We start from the raw sequence: 13,766 nt of genomic DNA, 5'->3' as shown, positions 1-13,766 counted from the left end.
ACGCCCAAGTGTCCAGCCAAGGGAGCGTCGTGAAGTTGTTGGAGGACAGTCGAACGCAGGTGCGATGGAATTACGAGCAGAAGGTCAAGGCCGTGTGGATCAAGATTGCGGCGGTATTATGTCCCCTCCTTAAGGAGAAACATCCGGAGAGAGGCGTCGCCAGGCTTTGGCTCCAGATGGTCGATGAGGGCTCGTAATGAGGGATTGCGGCGTTGCTCGTTGCCGATTTCAAGCAACTGGGACACAGAGAAAACGCAAGCGATGGCGTCCGCATCAGCCAGTTCGTCGACGGGGTAGCGGGACAAACAATCGGCATCCTGGTGCAAGCGTCCCGTCTTATATACCATAGAGAAGGTATATTCTTGCAGGCGTAACGCCCAGCGAGCGAGTCGTCCCGTGGGGTCCTTAAGGGAGGATAGCCAGCAGAGCGTGTGGTGATCAGTGATGACACAGAAGGGGCGTCCGTACAAGTATGGACGAAACTTCGCAACAGCCCACACAAGAGCGAGGCACTCGAGCTCTGTGATTGAATAATTGCGCTCGGCGGGTGATAGAAGTCGGCTGGCATAGGCTATAACACGATCATGTCCACGCTGGCGTTGTGCTAACACTGCTCTTATGATGTGACCACTGGCATCAGTTCGAACTTCTGCTGAGGCAGACGGGTCAAAGTGGGCCAAAATTGGAGGCGTGGTAAGGAGAGTAGTGAGCTGCGAAAAAGATGCGGCATGGTCAGGTCCCCAAGAAAATGGGGGGTCTTTCTTCAAGAGGTCGCATGCGATGGTCGCAAAATCCTTCACAAAGCGTCGGAAATAAGAGCACAGCACTACGAAACTACGAACGTCCTTGGTAGACTTCGGAACAGGAAAGTTCGTAACGGCGCGAATTTTGTCCAGATCAGGTCTCACGCCTCGGGCGTCCACGAGGTGTCCAAGGACGGTGATTTGGCGGCGAGCGAAGTGACATTTTGACGAGTTCAGCTGGAGACCGGCGCGACGGAACACGTCAAGAATCGCTGAAAGACGGTCTAGAAGCGTGTCAAAAGTGGGCGAATAAACGATGGCGTCGTCCAGATAGCACAAACAGGTGGACCACTTGAACCCCTGAAACAAAGAGTCCATCATTCGTTCGAAGGTTGCGGGCGCGTTACAAAGACCGAAAGGCATCACCTTGAACTGATAAAGGCCGTCAGGGGTAACAAATGCAGTCTTCTCTCGGTCCATGTCGTCAACGGATATCTGCCAGTAGCCGGACCGTAAGTCGATAGAAGAAAAATAGGTGGCACCGTACAGGCAGTCTAGAGCGTCATCAATACGTGGCAAAGGGTACACGTCCTTTTTTTGTGATTTTGTTCAGGTGGTGATAATCTACACAAAAACGCCACGTTCCATCCTTCTTTTTGACAAGTACGGCGGGAGAAGCCCAGGGACTACAGGAAGGCTCGATAATGTCCTTTGCAAGCATCTTTTTGACTTCCTGTTGGATAGCAGCTCGTTCGGACGCAGAAACACGATATGGACGTCGGTGAATAGGGTTCGCATCGCCAGCGTTTATGCGATGGGTCACGACGGACGTTTGACCTAAGGGTCGATTGTCAAAGTCAAAAGTGTCGCGATAGCCTTCAAGAACGCGGCAAAGAGCTTCAGCTTCAACAGGTGTAAGGTCAGAGGAAACCATCTTCTCAATGTCGACGTCAGTACCGTGCTGTGACGTCACGGTATGGGCTGAGCTGTGACGATCTTCCCCTGTGAATGGCTCGATCTCATCATCCTGCAAAGCGCTAATTATAGCCAATGAAATCCCCTGAGGCATAACTTGCGCGTTTAGCACGAAATTGACAAGGGGAAGGCTGGTGTGGTTGCCAGTAATTGTCAGCACAGTGTGCGGCACGGTAACACCACGTGTAAGTGTAACTGCCGGAATTGGTGCGACCACGTAATTACCGTCAGGTACAGCTGGTGAGGACAACAAGTCGACGTGTGTCACAGAGTGGGGCGGTAGGCGAATAAAATCCATGCAGCTCAAACGGCTTGGAGGCGGCTCCACAGAGTCGGCAAGAAGAGGCAAGTCAAGGCGAAGTGAGCCGGCCGAACAGTCAATGAGGGCAGAATGATTGGCAAGGAAATCCAGTCCGAGAATGAGTTCGTGAGGGCAATGCTCGATGACGGTGAAGAGAACGACGGTGTGTCTCTCAGCAATCGTGAGTCGGGCAGAGCACATGCCAACAATAGCGACAGTCCCTCCGTCAGCGACTTGTACAACTCGGTTCGGGGCGAGCGTCAGAACTTTCTTGAGCCGACGGCGAAGAGCAGCACTCATAATGGACACATGCGCCCCGGTGTCAATCAACGCGCACACAGGAACATTGTCGACGAGAACGTCTGAAAGATTCTTGTTCGTGGGTAATGTGAAGCGAGGATTTCGTGCCAATGTCGTCATTGCAGCTTCACCTCCAGAAGCTGCACTACCTAGTTTTCCGGTCGGGGGTGCGGCGAGTAGGTCGGAGAATGAGCACGGCGCGACGGGGGCGAACGAGATTGACGACGGGAGGGAGAAGGTGAGCGGGAGTAGCGGGGTTGTGTCAAAGGTGTCGCTGGGTCAGATGATGGAGCGGGCATAGAAGGGGCGAAGGAAAAGGATTGCGTAGAGGGGCGAGGGTGGTAATCAGGAGAATAGCGCGTCGGAGAAGTCCAGCGGCTGCGGCAGTGGCGAGCGACATGTCCAATGCGTCGGCAGTTAAAACAGATCGGCTTGTCGTCCACGGTTCGCCATTCGGAGGGGTTGCGCTGTCCATAAGAGTAAGAAGAGCGCGGTGGGGACGTGCGTGGAGGGAGAGGTTCCGAGCGTACGGAACGAATGGACTGCAGACCGACGTTGGACACTTGAACTCTTGACGGACGACGGCTTTTATCAAGGAGATTGTCACCGGAGAATGATCAGGTGACGGGAACGAAGGGGCCGCCGGTTGTGCCGCTTCGACCTCACGACGAATGATGCGGGTCAAGTTGTCACATCGCGACGGCTGGTGGAAGAGGTCGTCACAGGATGACGTAACAGCTGTGTTGGGTAGTCGCGTTATGTGCTGGGATACCCGGCGGCTTTCAGCATGCTCGAGACGGCGGCACTCCTTGAGGATCGTATCGATGCTGGTGACGTTCGTAAACACCAGTAAATTGAAGGTGTCGTCAACAATGCCTTTGAGAACGTGATTAACCTTCTCGTCCTCAGACATGGTCGGGTCAGCCTTGGCACAAAGGGCCAAGACGTCGAGAATGTACGACACGTAGGACTCGGTCGACGTCTGTACACGTCTCGCAAGGGCTTTTTTGGCATTGGCTTGGCGACCGAACGGATTGCCAAAAAGGTCGCGGAGCTTCTCTTTGAAGAGATCCCAGCTCGAGATACGTCCTCTTCGTGACTCTGGAACCATGCAAGTGGAGCTCCGTCGAGGTAGAAAAGAAGGTTCGCAAGCATAATAGTCGGATCCAACTTGTGACTGGTGCTGACACATTCGTATAAGCGGAGCCAGTCGTCAGCATCAGGACTGCCGACTCCGTTGAAAACACCAGGATCCCGAGGGGGGGAAATGGCGACGCAGGTCGGGGCTGCAGGCGGAGACGGTTGTGTAGATGAAGTGCCGCCAGCAGGAGCCGAAGTTGTACTATCGCCGTTGCGACCGCTGCGAAGCTCCATGACGGGTACAGGGAACGTCCACCTCCACCAAATTAATGTTACGTGTAGCTGTAGCCCAATGCTATATACAATTTATTTAGCGGAAGCTAACGGAAGGCCAAAATGGCGACGCTATATCAAGCGGGTCCACGTCGTCTTCCTCCTCTTCAGTGCAGCCACACTGTGGTGGCTGTTTCGTAGCAATATATATATATATATATATATATATATATATATATATATATATATATATATATATATATATATATATATATATATATATATATATAAACACAACGAATGAAAAATTCGCGGCTTCGCAATTAAGTGAGGACTTCGCGTGCATCCGGTTGGCGTGGAAGCTCTCAGTTCGGAACAAAGACAAGCCACCTTTAGCTTGTCGGAGTGTAATCTCGAACCGCTTGGACCGCGCAAAAGCCGGTCGAATTACTCATGTCTGGTTTTCTGGCTCAATTCGCCGACCTTAATGAAGGTCGTTAACCAGAAGCTGTAGTATCCTGAACGGTAACGCTAGTCAAAACATTTAATTGGATCTGGGTAGTGTCCAAAACACAATTTAAGCCTGTTGGAACCACTTCAAACCAACAATTCATCACACCAGTTTATATTACAACAACCAGCTGTAATTAATAATCAAGAATTCTGTCGAACACCGTCTGGTCAGGTAAACGCATCAATTATAGAACGGCAGAAGAACTTAACGTTCAGTTTAGTTTCTTGGAATTGGTCATGCAGTGACCTGTTGCATTAATAATATAGACCAGCTGTTTCTTGGAATACATGTTATTACAGGGCCCAAGGTTATTTACCTGGTTTTGCAAATACGATAATTGTACGTATCACACTGACTTGACTGATCGATATATGCGGCCGTGGATTGTTATACGCGACATTGCCCAGAGTGCGTCGCACTTATACGCTTCCCGAGGCGCCCCTGTTGTGTAACATGCACACTGTATACCTCGGCGAGGTCGCCGGTGCTGAGCGCGGAGACGAGCCTGTAGTTGTTGAGGGGCAGCCCGCCCTGGCCGCGGTTGTTGAGCACCACGCAGGGGCAACGCATCTGCGCCACCATGGGCACCAGCGTGCGCAGGTAGTACACCTGGCTGCCGCTGGACAGGCCCGTCAGGAAGAGCACCACCGGCGGCGGGTAGTGCTCGTTGATCCAGTCGAGCGCCACCGTCCCGCCGTCCGAAAGCGTCAACACCTGCCGCCGCAGAGGCAGCAGCGGCATGAAGCGCTGCGTGCAATGTGGCCGCGAGTCAAAGGAAGTTTCCCGAGGAGCCAAGAGATCTCGCCGCTTCGCTCTTCGCCACATATATCAGTGACGACAGCACGCGAATATATGTCCGCTATACGAGAGAACAGCTCTACCATGCCTGTACAAGCGTCTTTCATCACGGTGGGACTTGCATCTACGGTAGGTTGCATCCTGGGTCACACATTTTTCATTGGCCCCATTATTGTGTCATGTACGTGTTAGTAGCTTGCAGCGCACTACGAAGGTGCTCCTTATACACGTTACATGTGTCAACCATGATTTCACGTCTTTTGCCCGCGTGCTTTCGCGCGTCGCGGAGCCATCATCGCGAGCAGGTTGGTGCATGGAGAACTGACTGAATCCTGCAGTTCCCGACAGACGTAAGGAAAAAAATTGGAGGACGTTTAAGCTTCGCCTTCAAGAGTGGAACGCGATAGCGTTATCGCACCCCGTTCGCACCGCCCACTCATTCGCTCGGCATGCTCTTGAGTCACACAAAGACGAAACGTGCGCCTGAGCAAGCGGAACGAACCAAAGAACTTGGTGTCTCGGAGGGAGAAACGATCAACGCGAGCCAAACGTCGTGATCGGCACGGACAGCCGGGCCGCGACGCGCCATGAAGGCGGACGCGATTATGGGGCTGACGCATCGATGGGATCGTCCTCTATCTCGCTTGGGAGCACCACGCAGACGCATGACTCCTCGCCAGCAGCACGGCACACATCGCAGGGGACGCTTTCCCACCAGACGCGCTACGACGCAGTGATCACGTCAGAGGCGTCCCGCATCGGACGCTGCACCTAAGAATCGCGCTGTGAGCGGAAAGAGGAGCCGCGTCGCCAAAACACGAGGGTTCGAGTGACGCACGCTGGAAGTTGGAAGGGGAGAGAGCGAGAAAACTTATTAAACGCAAGGGTATTGGGGCATCCTCGCACCGGTCCCCGCACGGCCCCAATGCGCTCAAACGAGACGAAGGGGAGAAGCGGGCGAGTGGCGCGCCACCTGTCAGGGCAGCGCCGTACATTGCGAGGAGGGGGTCTTCTGTGTTTGCCGAAAGATGGCTCTTCGTGTGCGCCAAGCACAGAAGAAATGTAGCGGAAACGTACTTCGCTAATCGTTTAACTGCGACTTCTATAGTTTACATGCTCATAATTACCGATATACACCGCAGTATAACTTTCTACGGCACGTTTCTAAGGCAACACCGCATTCACTAGAGGCGCTTTTGTCGCGCTTTGAACCATCGAACTCATGGCTGAGTGGTAGCGTCTCCGTCTCACACTCCGGAGACCCTGGTTCGATTCCCACCCAGCCCATCTTGCAAGTTGTTTTCATTTATGAATTGCCTTCCTGGATATTTTCGCTCACGGCCAACGCCGCCAACGCCACTGGCTTTTCTGTGACACGAGCTCCTTAACTCTGTCGCGTTAATAATAGACGCGCCTTGCATGCCATGACTCCTCTGCCAAATGACTATACCTGTAGTCCGTTAGTGACAGCAGTGACAGCCTTGCTTCGACTGAACTCGCTGGATATCTTACGTCACGTTGCGGCACTAACCGATATGCAAGAATCTTCAAGACCAAACTAAAGTAGGGTGAAGGCGAGGAGCTAAGGTGTACGGAGAGGTTCGTGCAGATGATTCACTGTGACCTCAAAGCGGCAAGTCAGAACGTGCTCCTCCTCTAAATTATGTCTGTTTAATCTATGGGAAAACTATATCGGTCTGTTCATTCCGTTACGCCAGGTACCAGAAGCGATATACGTCTCTACATTTTCGTCTCCTCCAACGCCCGCTCAAGAAATCTGTCTATAAATAAGGACTTTCAAGAGGCAAGTAATAGTGCCTGTAGCGCTTCAAGAATATCGCCTGCATGTGTGCTCAAGACATATCCCACATCCCATGTTTTCCTGACAAAATTCAGCTTCGATGAAGCCGACTCGCGGAGGTTGCAAAGACAACATATGTATGTAGTCATTTCCTGCATGCTGCTTGGCTTTTGCGACCTCCTTTCATCAAGTCCATTCTTGGGGCTGTTTTCAACCACAGCTCAACTTGAAACTATTGTTGCTACGTACGTTCATTATGGGTGGGCGGAAGCAGCAGCAGCAGCGCGCGTTTAGCAAGTATACCAATTCTTGTGTAAATCCAACTGCATGTTGATCAGCACGTACGAAGGCGGCTGTGAAGACTACGCTACCCGACAGCGAAGAAGGCAAGCACCAGAGTATATAGCGCCGCACCTGGCAGACGAGGCTGACGAGGCTCTGGACGTTTGCCCCTATGCACCAGATGGGCGGCCAGAAGTGGTTCTCGATCAACGGGCCGCAGTTGACACGCAGGAAGGTGCGCATGTTTGCCGAGCCGCAGATGACCCACGGCTTGCGCACCACGTACGTAAAGTAGTACAGCAGGTACAGCGCGAACGCCACCAAGCACACCAGCTGCAGCGTGGACAGCATGGTCGGCCAATTTTGTTCTCGCCGCGCGGAATTTTGGCACGGCCGGTGCGGCCGGCGGCAACGGCAGCGGCGGGGCGCCGGCTACGGTGCCCCGGATTCTCTCGCTGGAACGGCGGGGGCGCGTGGCGAGCATGCTTCCGAACGCTCCTTCTTCTTCTACGTTTCAGTGTACGCGAACACGTGGTGCTAGCCTCTCCACAAGAAAGACAGCCCCAGCGCCGGCCGCGAAGGAATTTGCAGGAACGACTGAACGTTGAGCAAGTTGATATTATTTGCCTCATTCTAAGTAATGTAAGGTATGCACAGATTCATAAGTTAGTATAGGTTTACGTGGTGTTCAGCTGGAGAGGTTGGAAGCAGTACAGCTCCGGCTACGCCATTTGACTTCAGTGAAAAATATTGTCACGTGGTCGTGACTTCAAAGAACACAGTAGCAGTACTGTGAAAGACAAAACTAGCTTTTATTGGGCGAACCTGTGCCCACAAAACAGGCTACACTTAAAGCACAACGATAGCGGCGAACACAGTCGGCGATCGTCGAAAATCTGATTAGCGGGTCAAGCGCGTCGGCTTTTATGGATCAGTCGTCGAATGTTCCAGATGAACTGATGGGACCCGCGTGTCTTCCACAAAGTTCGACACCATTCGTGTCACGCGATGAAATCTGATAACACAAGGTTCGGCGACAACAGACACGCGGATAGAAGCGTCGATAACTTTCCAGAAACGTCGGATACATGCAGGCGCGTCCCTCGCTGTGTGATTACAGTTAAGCGGCGAAACGTAGTTGCCCGATAAATATAAGTACACGTGCCAATACCCCCCTCATAAATAGCATCGTCCCGATGCTACAAATATCAGAGAGGGAAACACAAAAGGACACTTATTAAACATAAGTAACAAAACAACGAAAAGAAATCAAGTCCAAAGGTCAGTTATGCGAAGTCCCAAAGTTCGTCAACGCTGGTGATACGGCTTGAGTCGCACAACGTGGACAATTTCAGGTCGTGAGCGGCGCCGCTGTGACAGCGAAATGCCGTCTGGCACGACCTCATAGTCCAGTGCGCCAATACGTCGGATGATCTTGTACGGTCCGAAATAGCGACGCAAGAGCTTCTCGCTCAGTCCTCGTCGGCGTATAGGGGTCCAAACCCAAACACGGTCACCGGGCTGGTACTCGACAAAGCGTCGTCGGAGGTTGTAGTGTCGGCTGTCGGTCCTCTGCTGGTTCTTGATCCGCAGGCGGGCGAGCTGTCGGGCTTCTTCGGCGCGCTGGAGATAGCTAGCGACGTCAAGATTTTCCTCGTCAGTGACGTGCGGCAGCATGGCGTCGAGCGTCGTCGTCGGATTCCTGCCGTAAACCAGCTTAAACGGCGTGATCTGTGTTGTTTCTTGCACCGCCGTGTTGTAAGCGAATGTTACGTACGGCAGGACTGCATCCCAGGTCTTGTGTTCGACGTCGACGTACATTGCTAGCATGTCGGCGAGGGTCTTGTTCAGGCGTTCCGTGAGACCATTCGTCTGCGGGTGGTAGGCAGTTGTCCTCCTGTGGCTTGTCTGGCTGTATTGCAGAATGGCTTGGGTGAGCTCTGCTGTAAAAGCCGTTCCTCTGTCGGTGATGAGGACTTCTGGGGCACCATGTCGCAGCAGGATGTGCTCGACGAAAAATTTCGCCACTTCGGCTGCACTGCCTTTTGGTAGAGCTTTAGTTTCAGCGAAGCGGGTGAGGTAGTCCGTCGCCACGACGATCCACTTATTCCCGGATGTTGACGTCGGAAACGGCCCCAACAAATCCATCCCAATCTGCTGGAATGGTCGACGAGGAGGTTCGATCGGCTGTAGTAACCCTGCTGGTCTGGTCGGTGGTGTCTTGCGCCGCTGACAGTCTCGGCATGTCTTGACGTAACGGGCGACGTCAGCGGTCAGACGCGGCCAGTAATACTTTTCCTGTATCCTCGACAGCGTCCGGGAGAATCCAAGGTGCCCAGCGGTTGGATCGTCGTGTAGGGCGTGCAGTACTTCTGGACGCAGCGCTGACGGTACAACAAGAAGGTAGCTGGCGCGGACTGGTGAGAAGTTCTGCTTCACGAGCAGGTTGTTTTGTAGCGTGAACGAAGACAACCCGCGCTTAAATGCCCTAGGGACAACGTCGGTGTTCCCTTCCAAGTACTCGACGAGGCCTTTTAGCTCCGGGTCTGCTCGCTGCTGTTTAGTGAAGTCTTCCGCGCTTATTATTCCAAGGAAGGCGTCGTCGTCCTCGTCGTCTTGCGGCGGGGAATCGATGGGGGCGCGTGATAAGCAGTCGGCGTCAGAGTGTTTTCGTCCGGACTTGTATGTTACGGTGACGTCATATTCTTGCAATCTGAGGCTCCACCGCGCCAGCCGTCCTGAAGGGTCCTTTAAGTTAGCTAGCCAACACAACGCGTGATGGTCGCTGACGACTTTGAATGGCCTGCCATAGAGGTAAGGGCGGAATTTAGCTGTAGCCCAAATGATGGCGAGGCATTCCTTTTCAGTCGTAGAATAATTGCCTTCCGCTTTTGACAGCGACCGGCTAGCATAAGATATCACCCGTTCAAGTCCGTCTTTCCTCTGGACTAGGACGGCACCGAGGCCTAGGCTACTGGCGTCAGTGTGGATTTCAGTATCGGCGTCCTCGTCGAAGTGTGCAAGTACCGGCGGTGACTGCATGCGTCGTTTGAGTTCTTGAAATGCGTCGGCCTGCGGCGTTTCCCACTTGAACTCGACATCACATTTCGTTAGATGTGTTAGCGGCTCAGCGATGCGTGAAAAGTCCTTGACAAAGCGCCTATAGTAGGCACACATGCCAAGGAATCTGCGCACTGCCTTCTTGTCGATTGGCTGCGGGAACTTTGCGATGGCAGCTGTCTTCTGCGGGTCGGGGCGTACTCCAGATTTGCTGATGACGTGGCCTAGGAATAGAAGCTCATCGTAAGCGAAGCGACACTTTTCCGGCTTCAGAGTGAGCCCTGATGACTTGATGGCCTCTAATACTGTCGCAAGCCGCTTAAGGTGATCGTCAAAATTTCCGGCGAAGACGACGACGTCATCCAAGTAAACAAGACAGGTCTGCCACTTCAATCCTGCTAAAACCGTGTCCATCACGCGCTGGAACGTCGCAGGCGCCGAGCACAGTCCAAATGGCATAACCTTGAATTCATAGAGGCCGTCTGGCGTGATGAAGGCGGTCTTTTCGCGATCCCTTTCGTCGACTTCTATTTGCCAGTAGCCAGACTTGAGGTCCATCGATGAGAAGTATTTAGCATTGCAGAGCCGATCCAATGCGTCGTCTATCCGTGGGAGGGGGTATACGTCTTTCTTCGTGATTTTGTTCAGTCGACGATAATCGACGCAGAAACGTAGGGTTCCGTCCTTTTTCTTCACTAAAACAACTGGAGACGCCCACGGGCTTTTCGACGGCTGGATGATGTCGTCGCGCAGCATTTCGTCGACTTGTTGCCTTATAGCTTCGCGTTCTCGCGTCGAAACTCGGTAAGGGCTCTGGCGTAGTGGTCGAGCGCACTCTTCGGTTATTATGCGATGCTTTGCGACTGGTGTTTGTCGAATCCTCGATGACGTCGAAAAGCAGTCTTTGTATCGTCGAAGCAGACTTCTGAGCTGTTGCTGCTTAATCACGGGGAGACTTGGATTTATGTTGAAGTCTGGCTCGGGAACTACGGTCGTCGGAGTAGATGCAACAGAATCCGAGAGGACAAAGGCATCGCTGGTTTCCTGAATTTCCTCGATGTATGCGATCGTCGTGCCCTTGTTGATGTGCTTGAACTCCTGGCTGAAGTTTGTCAGCAACACTTTCGTGTTTCCTCCGTGCAGTCGAGCGATCCCTCTTGCGACGCAAATTTCACGGTCGAGCAGTAGACGTTGGTCGCCTTCGATGACGCCTTCTACGTCAGCGGGTGTTTCGGTGCCGACCAAAATAACAATGCTGGAGCGAGGCGGGATGCTCACATGATCTTCGAGCACACTCAAGGCGTGGTGACTACGAGGGCTCTCCGGCGGTATCGCTTGATCTTCCGACAGCGTTATTGACTTCGACTTCAGGTCGATGATTGCGCCGTGTTGGTTCAGGAAGTCCATGCCGAGAATGACGTCTCGTGAACACTGTTGCAGGATAACGAAGGTGGCAGGGTAAGTCCGGTCATGAATGGTAATTCTTGCCGTGCAGATTCCACTCGGCGTGATGAGGTGTCCTCCAGCGGTTCGAATTTGAGGGCCTTCCCATGCAGTTTTAACTTTCTTCAACTGGGCGGCGATGTGTCCACTCATTACGGAGTAATCGGCCCCTGTGTCCACTAAGGCGGTAACTGCGTGGCCATCGAGAAGCACGTCGAGGTCGGTGGTTCTTTGTCTGGCGTTGCAGTTAGGTCTCGGCGTCGGATCACGGCTGCGTCGTGTTGAACGGAAGCTGGAACGTCGCGTCGTCAGGTCGTCTTTCGTCGTCGTATTCTTTGCTTCCAGAGTTCGTCGGGACGGCGGCGTGTCGTTATATCGTCGAGTTAGTTTCTTCGGCGTCTTCGTCGGCGGCGGAGGATCCTCGTCAGTTCGACGAACAGCAACCGCACCTCCATCGGTTGCTGCTTTTAGTTTTCCGGATATGGGCTGACGGACCGGCCCCGGGCTGGGCCAGTGTATGGTCGGCGCTGTGGCGACAGGTAGCGGCCTGGTGACGGCGAACGGGACGGTCGTCGAGGGCTCCACTGAGTAGCGGCGAGGTAGTCGGCGATGTCACGAGGGTGTTCACCTTCCCTCGGGCGCTGTGCGTTGACGGCGAAGCCTCGCAATCCCAGCTCGCGGTATGGGCATCGGCGGTAAACATGGCCGGCTTCGCCGCAGTGGTAGCAGAGCGGGCGGTGGTCGGGGGCGCGCCAAATGTCCGTCTTCCTCGCGTAGGTGCGCTGGGCGACGGGTGGTCGTACTGGCGGCGGCGGCGGACGACGGAATTGGGGCGTTGCAGGGCCCTGGCGCGGTCGCGGAGGGGGACCTTGACGGCGTGCGACGGCGGCGTAAGTCATCGCTTCTGGCTGAGGCTGCGGTACTTGTGGTTGCACCTCAGGAACTCCAAGCGATCGGTGCACCTCTTCTTTCACGATGTCAGCGATCGAGGCCACTTGAGGCTGCGACGATGGCAAAACCTTGCGCAGTTCTTCGCGCACAATGGCCCTGATTGTCTCGCACAGATCGTCCGTGGCCAGTGATTGAATTCCGGCGTAGCTTGTTGGCTTGGTACGGCGGTCGAATTGCCGGTTCCGCAATTCCAGTGTCTTCTCGATGCTCGTCGCCTCACGAAGAAACTCGTCGACGGTCTTCGGTGGGCTTCTTACCATTCCGGCAAAAAGTTCCTCCTTTACGCCTCGCATCAAAAAACGCACTTTTTTCTCTTCGGACATTTCCGGGTCGGCGTGCCGGAAAAGACGGGTCATCTCTTCTGTGAATATGGCGATGGTCTCATTGGGTAGTTGGCCTCGGGTTTCCAGTAGAGCTTCGGCCCTTTCTTTTCGGACAACGCTCGTGAACGTCCTCAGGAAGTTACTGCGGAACAGGTCCCATGTTGCTAGGGTGGACTCCCGGTTCTCGAACCAAGTCCTCGCGGCATCTTCCAAGGAGAAGTACACGTGTCGTAGCTTATCCTCAGAGGTCCAGTTATTGAAGGTCGAGATCCTTTCGAAGGTTTCGAGCCAGGTTTCAGGATCCTCTGACGTAGCTCCACGGAAGGTAGGGGGCTCCCTGGGTTGTTGAAGTACGATGGGTGACACTGGGGCAGCCATTGTGGTTGTCTTGGCCACAATCTTCTTGGGCTTCTCAGGTAGAAGTCCGTGCTCCGGGGGCAGCTGTTGTAGACGACGGCTTTCTCGATGGTCCAGGACTACGCTGGTACTCTCTTTGCGGTCCGGGCTTGGATCACGGCTTGTCGGGGGCGTCCGGTACATGGACGAAAAGCACCTCCACCAGATGTCACGTGGTCGTGACTTCAAAGAACACAGTAGCAGTACTGTGAAAGACAAAACTAGCTTTTATTGGGCGAACCTGTGCCCACAAAACAGGCTACACTTAAAGCACAACGATAGCGGCGAACACAGTCGGCGATCGTCGAAAATCTGATTAGCGGGTCAAGCGCGTCGGCTTTTATGGATCAGTCGTCGAATGTTCCAGATGAACTGATGGGACCCGCGTGTCTTCCACAAAGTTCGACACCATTCGTGTCACGCGATGAAATCTGATAACACAAGGTTCGGCGACAACAGACACGCGGATAGAAGCGTCGATAACTTTCCAGAAACGTCGGATACATGCAGGCGCGTCCCTCGCTGT

At 53.7% G+C, this 13,766-nt stretch overlaps 1 protein-coding gene across 2 annotated transcripts in view; it reads right to left on the bottom strand.

Annotated features, from left to right (window-relative positions):
* Positions 1-7,628, bottom strand: part of Hydr1 (abhydrolase domain containing Hydr1) — a 51,334-nt gene extending 43,706 nt beyond the window's left edge. For both annotated transcript variants that reach the window (XM_055077000.2, XM_050188864.3), the window contains exons 1-2: positions 7,200-7,628; positions 4,655-4,933 (exon numbers count right to left, since the gene is read on the bottom strand). In XM_055077000.2, the coding sequence (XP_054932975.1) occupies positions 4,655-4,933; positions 7,200-7,418 (498 nt within the window). In that variant the 5' untranslated portion in view covers positions 7,419-7,628. The remainder of the gene's footprint in view (positions 1-4,654; positions 4,934-7,199) is intronic.
* Positions 7,629-13,766: the final 6,138 nt, after the last annotated feature.

This window comes from Dermacentor andersoni, chromosome 2 (assembly GCF_023375885.2).
Source record: "Dermacentor andersoni chromosome 2, qqDerAnde1_hic_scaffold, whole genome shotgun sequence".
NCBI lineage: Eukaryota > Metazoa > Arthropoda > Arachnida > Ixodida > Ixodidae > Dermacentor > Dermacentor andersoni.
This window is presented reverse-complemented; position numbering and strand designations above follow the sequence as displayed.